At 66.4% G+C, this 9,783-nt stretch overlaps 1 protein-coding gene across 3 annotated transcripts; it reads right to left on the reverse strand.

The window, feature by feature from the left end:
- Positions 1-9,589, reverse strand: MAFK (MAF bZIP transcription factor K). Of its 3 annotated transcripts, none has more exons than XM_037057954.1 (3): positions 9,378-9,589; positions 1,770-1,849; positions 1-1,179 (listed from the first exon to the last, which is right to left on the reverse strand). In XM_037057954.1, the coding sequence occupies exons 2-3, from the start codon at positions 1,803-1,805 to the stop codon at positions 760-762; spliced, it is 456 nt and encodes a 151-aa protein (XP_036913849.1). In that variant the 5' UTR covers positions 1,806-1,849; positions 9,378-9,589; the 3' UTR covers positions 1-759. The 3 variants fall into 3 exon arrangements, with proteins under 3 accessions (XP_036913849.1, XP_036913850.1, XP_036913851.1); XM_037057955.1 differs by lacking the exon at positions 9,378-9,589 and adding an exon at positions 2,834-2,948; XM_037057956.1 differs by lacking the exon at positions 9,378-9,589 and adding an exon at positions 2,387-2,827.
- Positions 9,590-9,783: the final 194 nt, after the last annotated feature.

A 9,783-nucleotide genomic window follows, 5' to 3' on the forward strand; every position in this document is an offset into this window, starting at 1 on the left:
TCCAACCCCAGGGCCCCCACCCTGGCCCCTTGGCTTCACCCTCCCGGGCTCCTCAGGGGCAGCAGGGCCAGACAGCTGGGAGCTAGGGACCTCTCTCGTCACCCTGACACACAGACAATTCGCAACATGCAAGCACCTCTCCACTCGGGTCCGACGGGCCCCCTGGGGATGGCCTGTGACAAGCTACTCCTCCAAGCCCCCATGGGACCAGTGCTGGGGGGGGCACCACAGCCCCCAGCCCCCTGCCCACCTGCTGGCATAGGGCTCTGGCTAAGGCTAAAGCAGAGTCGAGGTGTGTTTGGACACTGGGGACAGAAGGCTCCTCCTGGGGCGCCGGAGCTCAGTCAGGCCATGAGGGTCTGAGCCAACTGGTGGGAACCGGCAGGTGAACACCAGCAGGCGGACAGCTGCTTGAGGGATGGAAGACATAGGGCCACATGGCCAGCGGCCCCCTGGAGGCCTTTCCTCCACGCATCCCGGCTCACTGGGAGACACAGCCCCCTGAAAGCAGAGTCTGGGGAAGGCGGGTGAGCCGAGAGGAAGACCGGCGAGCGTGCGTGCGCGCGCGTGCGTGTGTGGGGAGGCATATGGTGCACGGCTTCACCAGACCCTGCTCTTCACGCGGCACCCACAGCTGCCCCGGGGGAGCCCCCCTGCAGCTGCATGTGGACTTGGAGGTTGGGGGGTCGGTCCCCATGGACCCTCTGACGAGCACAGGGACGTGCCCGGCGCCTGCCCCCTGGCGCCCTGCCACGGGCACTAGGAGGCGGCGGAGAAGGGCACGGAGGGAGACTTGACGATGGTGATGACGCTGGTGGTGGCCACTTTGGAGGGCGTGACGGGCCCGCGGGCCACGGTCCGCGCGAAGGTCTGCAGGGCCTCGTACTTGGCGCGCAGCGCGCCCAGCTCCAGCCGCATGCTGGCGTTCTCCGCCGCCAGCTTCTCCACCTCGCGCTGCAGCTCCACCCGCTGCCGCTCCAGCTCCTCCTTCTGCGTCACCCGCTTGATGCGGCAGCTGGCCGCGTAGCCGCGGTTCTTGAGCGTGCGGCGCCGCTGCTTGAGCCGCACTACCTCCTCCTTGGACAGGCCGCGCAGGTGCTGGTTCAGCTCCCGCACCGACATGGACACCAGCTCATCGTCGCTGAGCACCGGGGCGTTCTCGCCCGCCTCCTTCTTGACCTGCAGGCCAGGGCGCCGGGTCAGCACTGGGCCCCCAAGACGGCTCCGTGTGCCTCGGACACAGCCGCCCCCCACCCCCGCCCCGCTCATACCCGGGCCGCCCGTGTACCCCTGCCAGGGAGCCCCTCAGCACCATGCCCACGGCAGGTGCAACTCGGGTCCTTCCCTGAGGGGTGTCGGCTCAGTGACCCACCAGCCGCCACCCAAACACGCCTGGGTGCTGCCCGGTGGCCCTCCGGGGCCTGGTGCCGGACTGACAAGGGGAGGCGGTGACAAGAAGGCTTGGGGATGCAGAGCCCCAAATGCATGGAGATGCCACCTGGGCCCCAAGACCGGAGACGGCAGCCCAGGCGCTGCCACCTGCCCACACCTGGCGAGGAGCCCGCCCACCGCCCTCCACACACCAGTCACCTTCCCAGGCGCAGGGCTGCCGTCTCCTGGGCCACAGCCCCTGACTCTGCCCCACCTCTCCCAGTGACACTCCCTCCAGCCCACAGCCCCCACCCTCTGGCAGGTGACGAGGCTGCCTTCCTCCCACCTGGAGGGTGGCCCGGGGCAGGAGGGATGGGTCCCAGTCCTGCCCCACTCACCTTGAATGCCTTGTTCGGTTTGGGATTCGTCGTCATAACCTGGGCACAGTCACCGGGACAGAGCTGCTCGGAAGTCGTGACTGGAAGAGCACAGGGCGCGGGCGAGTGGGGTCAGCTGGGCTCCGTCCCCGGTGTCCCACCAAGGCTGCGGACAGGCTCGGCACACCACCCCCTCCCGTCTGGTCACAGGGCCCAAGGGTCTGGAGGGCCCCACCCGCCCTGAAGGGCTGCCTTGGGGTGGGCGTCCTGGCTGGGCCTGGGACTGTGCCCGGAGGACTGCCAGCCGCGCCCCCTCCCACCCCAGCAACTGCCCACGGAGCAGCCAGACCCATCTCATTGGAGTGCCCCCCCCCTCCCCGGCCAAGAGCGCCAGCACCCAGGGATACGTCAGGCCTCGGAGATGCGGCTCCCTGCCGCCTCCCCCAGAGCACAGGCATCTGTGCCGGGGGTGGGGCACAGAGGCCCCATCTATGGCCGGGTGCAGGCAGCAGAGGCTCTCCGAGGATGGCCACACCTGGCACCCAAGGAGCTGAGGGCCCTGGGCAGCACCTGCCCTGAGTAGAGCCCGTGACCTCCGAGAGACCCTGGCCCGGCCCGGCCCCGCCCCTCCGGCCCACCTCTGCCAAGGGCACCGCCCGCTGGGACATCCCGGCCCCACCTGGGCGGCCCCGGCCAGGACCTGGGCCCAAGGGCGAGCAGGGTGCCTGCAGCGGCCTGGGAGCCCACAGGAGGGACGGCCACCACCTGAAGAGCTTGCCGCTTGTCTGGCGGGAGCCGTCCCCACCGCCTGCCGGCCCCCGCTGCCCGCCCTCCTCGTCTGCGTCTGCACTGTGTCACTCATTCTAATCATTCACGAAAAAGCCAGCCAAGCATCCCAAGCATGATTCCCCTCTGATAGTTGCCATGGAGACCTTGGGAAGTAGCCAACCCCTGGTGGTCGTCATGGAAACAGAGAAGCCCACAGCAACAATGGCTTTGGGCCAATAGGGCAGACAGACATCACAGGTTGTGGGACAGTCACCAAGCCCCTGTGCCCCCTTGGCCCAGGGTCAGAGGACACTCACACCAGACTGCTGGGTGGCGGTGTCACCAGTTCACAGCATGGGGTCCAGCGGACATCCCTGACCACAGACATCAGACAGGGAGGGTCCTCGGGCCCAGAGATGGAGCCACACCACGGCCACCACCTCCGCCACCACCTCCACCGGGACTCCAACAGGGGGAGCCCCGCCCCGGCCGCAGCTGCAGGACACCCTGCCGCACCGCCTGGCCCCTCCGCCCCCTTAGCCCCGAGGAGGCTGCAAACTCAACATGGGGCCTCAGCCCCCTCCTTGGGGTCACCCTCTCCTGGGTGCTGGTGAGAGCAGGCCCTGCCAAAGCCCTCTCTGCCCCTCAAGTGGTGACACACTAGGCCCCAGATGGTGGCCTGGTATGGGGAGATCCTGGCAAGGAGCTGGGAGTTGCTTCCGACAGTGGCCTGACCCTCAGCATCTGGGGTGGCCCACAGGCCCAGCCCACCCAGCAGGGCCGCGGTCATAGCCACACAGGAGCAGCCCGGGAGAGCCGGCGGGGGCCCTGAGGAGCGTTTCCACGCTGTGCACGGAAGGGCGGTGGTGGCCCGGCTCCTCTCCTCTCCCGGCTGCCTGCCGTCAGTGCACCGGGGCCTGGAGGCGCCGGGCATAGCTGTGCGCTGAGTCACCAGCTGTTTACAGAGCAAAAGCTCACATTCCCACAGACCGGCCCCGCCCGCCCAGAGGGAAAAGGAAGGCCAGTGAGGGCTGGCCTTGAGCGGACCCCTCGCAGACCCCGCCAGACAGGGATGGCTGTGTCCAGGGCCAGCTCGGCCAGCACAAGGGCCACAGGACCGAGTTCAGGGCAGGCGCGGCGCCTTCAGAGGCTGCAGCGGCGGGACCCTGGTGGGTGAGAGCCCTAGGGACGCGGCCGGGATGCCCACAGGGTAGGCCTCAGCCTGTGCAGGCTCGGCCCCAGCCCTCCCAGTGGGCCCAGACCCCAGGTGAGGAGCCTCAGCAGAGACAGAAGAGAGGCCCAGGGGTCTTCCTGACCTGGGGTCCGACCTCTGCACCCGGCTGCAGTTCTCAGATCTCAGAGCATCTGTTCAACAAGTGACGTGAGGCCAGAGAAGCAAATGCCAGCAGACACACGGGTGGCGGCCACCACCTCCAGATGGAGCTCGGGCAGAGCCCAGCAAACCCCCTTTCTCCTTGCATCTCCGTCTCCTCTTCGGAAAGAGGAGGGGTCAGAAGCGAGGGGCCCCGGGGCCTGTCCAGCTTCCGGCACCTCAGCTGGGCCAAGGGCCGACACCGGGAGAGACCCAGATGGGGGCTGTGCCCTGTCCCCTGAGGGGCCAGGGCAGACGGGGACCCTGCCAGGAACAGATGTGACCTGCTGTCCCCAGCGCATCAGGCCTGGGCCCCACCCACTTCCTGGGACCCAGGGGGCCTCGGTGTCCTCGCCCCCACGCCAGCAACTGGCCAGGCTGCCCCCCGAGTCAGGGCCACCAGCGCCCAGACCCCAGCAACTGCACACGGGAGACAGACAGCAGCCTACTTTCCGGAAGAAATTTGGAGTGTGCCCCCGTGTGCGTGAGAGTCTGTGACACACCCACGTGAGATCCACCGTCCTGGCCCTGGCTGGGCAGCTCGGCTGGCTCTGTACACCAAAAGGCTGCCGCTCCCATCACCAGTCAGGGCACACACGTAGGCTGCAGGTTCAATCCCCAGTCGCGGTGCCTATAGAAGGCAATTGATGGGTGTTTCTCTAGCCCACAGATGTCCGTCTCTGTCTGTCCCTCCCCCTCTAACATCAATAAACACACCCTCGGGTGAGCATTAAACGAGAGCCACCGTCCTGAACGAGGTGCCTGCAGACCAGTGGGCCTTGGCACCCCAGTGTGCAGGCAGAGCCGCTCGGGTGCGCAGAGACTTGGCGCCCAGCTGGGCAGAGACGAAGCCCTGCACAGCCTGGCACTTGTGATGCCCACTGCCCCGGCCCCACACCAGCACCAGCACATCGTCAGCACCAAAGGTGCCCTCCAGCCGCTCCTATGAAGTGGCCCAGGCACTGGCCCTCATCCACCAGAAAACAAAGCTCAAACCCGCAGGGAATCCCGGCGCCAGGCGGGTCTGCACTGCCGCTGTGGGGACCACTCGTCCGCCTCGCGACAGTCATGCACTCACCTCCCGCAGCCCTGGTGACACTGCAGGCCCACCAAGTGTGGGGTCCACACCTGCCACTCGGGACACTTTGGAGGGACCACTTTCCTAACTGCAGACGCTGCTTTCCAACCTGCAGCCAGAAACGCTCCTCGGCTGTGCGCCCGAGTGCAGCGAACAGGAGGGCTCGCTTCCTCTACTGAGGACAGTCCTGCTGGCAGAGGGGCGGCCGCCCCACCATGGCAGGTTGGGGTGCACTGGGGTCCGGCATCCCTCCCCTTCCAGCCCTGTAAGAGCAGGGCAGGGCTGCCCTTCCCGGAGGCAGGTGAGCTGGAGGCCAGGCTCTCAGACCCTCCACTCCCAGCAAATGCCGACTGCTCACCCACAGCTTGGCTCTGCTGGGGCGGCTCACGGCCCTGGCCTTACGGCCGGCTGGCTGGTGCTGGGCTGGACCCAGCTTCAGAGCCCAGCGATAAAGCCAGCTAGGGGCAGGGACCCCGCCCGAACAGCCCTGGGTCTAGATAGCCTAGCAGAAAAGAGAGTTATAGACGTTCAAAGTCTCGGTTTTAGGTTTTATTTATTTTTAAAAAGAGGGAAAGGGAGGGAGAGAAACCTCGTCATGGACGGGCCCCCATCTTGTGTGCGCCCTGACTGGGGACCAAAGCACAACCCAGACAAGTGCCCTGATGGGGAACTGAACCCACGACCTTTAGGTTCCTGGGGCGATGCCCAATCCACTGAGCCACACCAGCCAGGGCTCAAAGACCCTAATTCTCACCCAGATGACACAGCCTCCACCCAGCCTAGAGCGAGCATCAGGGGACAGGAAGCCCAGCCCGGCGCTCAGCTTGGGGGTGGCGCTCAGCTCGGGGGGGGGGGGCACTCAAGAACGCTGCTCCTGTCCTGCGCATGCAGAGAAGGCAGTTGCCTCGGACGGCCTAGGCAGGGCCAGCCCTCCAGCCCACCTGATCAGGACCGGCGCCCCATCCTAAGGTCCTCCCAGGTCTCAGGACACAGTCCTGGACAAGGGGCAGGGGTGGCAGGGAAAGAGGGAAGCAGCAGCGGACCCACCCTGACCACCCTGCTGTGGCCACCTCTGCCCGAGAGGGACCTGGGGCCTGTCTGCAAGTGACCCAACACCGAACGTCCTTCCAGCGGCTGCTCCACCCCAAGCAGGGCCTGCACGGCGAGCACAGGGCGCCCGGCGCAGTTGGCTGCCAGGGCCAGGAGGGCTCCCCAGCAGCACCCCCGCTCTGGACACAGCCGGCTCCCCTCACCCTGGGGTGTGCCCCACCAGCTCAGCCCACACCCAGCTCACAGGCTGGCCCTGGCTGGGTGCCCTCCGGCAAGACGTGACTGTCTGCCGGGCTTGGAGGACGTCTGGTCACCTTGCCTGTGCTGTTCGAGGGAGCTGTGTCATCCTGGATCCGTCCAGCAGAGGTGACTCAGCAGTGGTGGCTTACAGCAGGCTGAGTGCCACGCCCCCTGGACCCTCGCTCCCACTGCCTGGCTCCAGCCAGGCCCACTCCCCTGGCACCTCTGGGTGGGCCTCCAGGCTCCTCTGGGAGAAGCTTCCGTTCTCTTCCCAGCCCACCCCACGCAGCCCAGGGCTTCCCCCGGCCACCTGGCCGCCCGCGCCCCTGCCCTCCTCCTGTGTCTCCAGCTCAGGAGACAGCCCCAGAAATCACCCCCAAGGCCTCTCCTCACGCGTCCACTCCCCGGCCCTGGCCGGCTGGCTACAGCCCAGTGTCCCCCCTAGGTGTGGCCCATACTCTGACCCAGGCCCCCAAGTGTTGCCCCCCCCCGGGAAGCAGAAGGGCACCCACCCCTGCTCAGCATCTTTCCAAAGCCCTCCCCCGCCCTGACCACCTGTTGCACTCCAGACCTCCCCCTCTGGCTTCTTAGAGCACCCCCAAATATGCACTGGGTCTCGCTCTTCTCTCCCATCACCCCCTGCCTGCCCTCCCCCAACCTGGGCCTCACCAGGAAGCACCCCTGAGCACACAGGGCCCTGCCGAGGGCTGGCCATGGCCCTCCCATCCAAGGCCTGTCTCCCCACCTAGAGGGCAGGGGGGACACTCACACCCACACCTGCCCCTCAATCCCAGGCAGGGGAAAGGTTTGCTGCATAAGGGCACGTGTCCGCCCTGCCCTGCAGGGAGCGGGTGTGAGGTGGCTCTCCCCTCCCACAGGCCTGGGCACCCTGTGGGCAGCTGGGGCTGCCCCAACCCTGCCACCACCGGCCAGGGCAGGTAACCCAGGCTGGGCTCCCTCCTTTGAGGGGGTGTGTGTGTGAATGACTGTGGGTGTGAGAGTGGCTGTTGTGCGAGTGTATGCCAGTGTGTGAGTGGCTGTGTGAGTGTGTGACCATGAGTGTTTGAGTGGCTGTGTGTGATGGTGTGCGCACCATGCAGTCCGAGGTTCATCCCTACCTGCCCTAAAAGTCTACGCTTTTAAGATGACACTTTCAACTTCCTGAAACTGTAGGAAAGAGGAAGCATGACCAGTGTGTGATTATGAAAAGCAAAAGTAAACATCGGAGGGAGCCGCACACCTTCCACTAGGGGGGGTGGGGGGGCCGTGCAGGGAGCATGAGTCACTGTTTACTGCCATGAGGAGTGGCCCAGCTGGCCGGGGCCGCACTTCCCGTGTGGACCGGACCGAAATCCAGAAAGTCCACTCCAGAAACCTTTAGACTCAGCAACAGCCAGGCCGCAGGAGAGAGGCTGTAAACAAACCCGCCCGTGGCTGCTGCGGGAGCCTCGGGAGCCTCTTAGTAGCAGGCGCTGCTGTGGACAAAGGACGGCACTGGAGCCTGGGGTGGGGGGAGCTGCAAGCCCCAAACTCAGTAAGAGCCCTCTCCCCATGGCCTCAAATTCCACTCCCACCTCAGCAGCCACCTGGAAAGTGGGCAGCGCTGGGCATGGAAGCAGTCCAGCTGTGCTGGAGCACAAGGCAAACGCTCCTGCGAGAAGCTGCGCTTGGTGCTTCAGTTACTGAGCATTTTATTTCAAATGGGAGTCTGGCTTTCAGTTACAAAAGCAGATCCCCTCTACCAGGCTCCAACTCGAATGTTCCTGCTGGGTTACCTGGGCAGGGAAGTGTGTAAAGCTCCTCAGCTACCCACGGTGCAACAGGTGGCAAGTGTGTCCTACCCACCACCCACTTCCCAGACCCCTCCCGTGGGCTCAGAGTAACTTTCTCAGAGCTCCTGCCCCTGAGCACCGCAGGCGAGGAGTCGCAGCTCCAGAGGAGACACTCCTGCACAGCTGCACTCTGTCAGAACACCTGAGCCAGGATGGCTGAAGGCTCAGCCTCACCAGTGCCAGTCCAAGTCTGGGCGGCCGTCTGGCAGCCGAGAGACAAGCATGGGAAACCCACGGATTCCACCACCCTGTTGTGCTGGGCATGCGCCTGGGCGGAGAAGGTGGCTACGTAAGGGCCAGTTGGTTGCTGAATGAACTGTTAGGCAAAAGATCCCATTTGTGCTTGGCCAGAAGAGCCGCGTGAAAGGTAAACAGGGGCGTAATCATTAACACAGGGGAGAGCCTGCAACTCCCAGCAACCCCCAGCTGAACCACCCTGCGCGGGGCAGTCGTCGGATGGCGAAGTCTCCACAGGTGCGGGAGGAGCCCACCGGAGGCAGGGCAAGGCGTTTGCTTCTGGGAGTCGCACTTCCCTGCCCATCCCGTCTGTCCCCTCCGAGGTTCCTGAAGTGTGTAAACGGATAAACCGACACAGCCCCTGTGTCCTAAACTCCGCACAATCTCAGAAGAACCCGCATTTAAATTTAGAAGAGACCTCACTCACAGATGAGGAAAACGAGCCGCGCCAAGGGTCTTGGGGGAAGTGACACGCGTGCCCACTCCTCCCCACCCAAAGCTGCCCCACCAAGGCCTCCCTGTGGGGAAGCCCTGGCAGGCTCGCGGTTCAGAACGTGACCTCGATCCTCAAGTCCCCAGCTCCTCCCTTCCCCACCCGATCGGTGTAGACCCCGCCGCGGGCACGGTGGGAAGGGGTCGCAGGGCTGGCGGACTGCACGCGGAGCCGCCCTAGTAGCTCTGCGCGACCACGCGCTCCTGCACGTGGTGGATTATTTTCGCCCCCGCCTTCCCGCCTCCTAGTCGGTCGCCGGAGGCTAAATGCGGACAGGTGGGGAGGGATGGGGAGTCGAGACGAGTGGGCACTCCCGCGCCGCCCTCCCCTGGCTGCCCAACAAGGGGCGGAGAGGAGGGGCGCGCTCCCCAGCCCTGAAAAGGAAGGCGCCCCGCCCGCGCGACGCTCTCCGGCAACACCTGACGGCAGGTGCGCGCGCTCGGCGTGGGGCTCGGGGTCCCGCCCAACTTCGCCAAGAGTCCCCCGCCCCCCAGACTCAGCGGCGGGCCGTCCCCCACCGCGCCCCCGGCCCGCCAGGCCCCGCCCGCCCGCCCCGCACCTGGCGTCGCGCGGGACCCGCGGGCGCGCGGCGGCTCCTCGCGGGCACGCGCTCTCCTCCGGCTCGCGTTCACTCTCGCGCTCCCGCTGGGCCGCCGCCACCGCCTCCGCCGCGCGCTCGAGCTCCGACTTCGCGAAGAACAACAAGTCCTCCCCGCCGCCCGCAGCCAGCGCGCCGCCCGCCCGGCTCCCCAGCATCTGACACCGCTTCCGGGATCGGCGTCGCGCGCGTCACGCCGCCCCGCCCACCTATTGCGTCATCACCCCGCCTACCGGGCCCGCCACGCCCATCCAGGCCCCGCCCAGACCTCCACTAGTGCAGTCGCAGGGTCCCGCTCCAGGCTCCCCCGACTGCCTCCGGACGGACGCTCGTGGAGCCCGCCGTGTTCGCCCCTGCGGAGCCCGCA

Source organism: Sturnira hondurensis, unplaced genomic scaffold (genome assembly GCF_014824575.4).
Source record: "Sturnira hondurensis isolate 20B ecotype Veracruz unplaced genomic scaffold, ASM1482457v3 Scaffold0009733, whole genome shotgun sequence".
NCBI lineage: Eukaryota > Metazoa > Chordata > Mammalia > Chiroptera > Phyllostomidae > Sturnira > Sturnira hondurensis.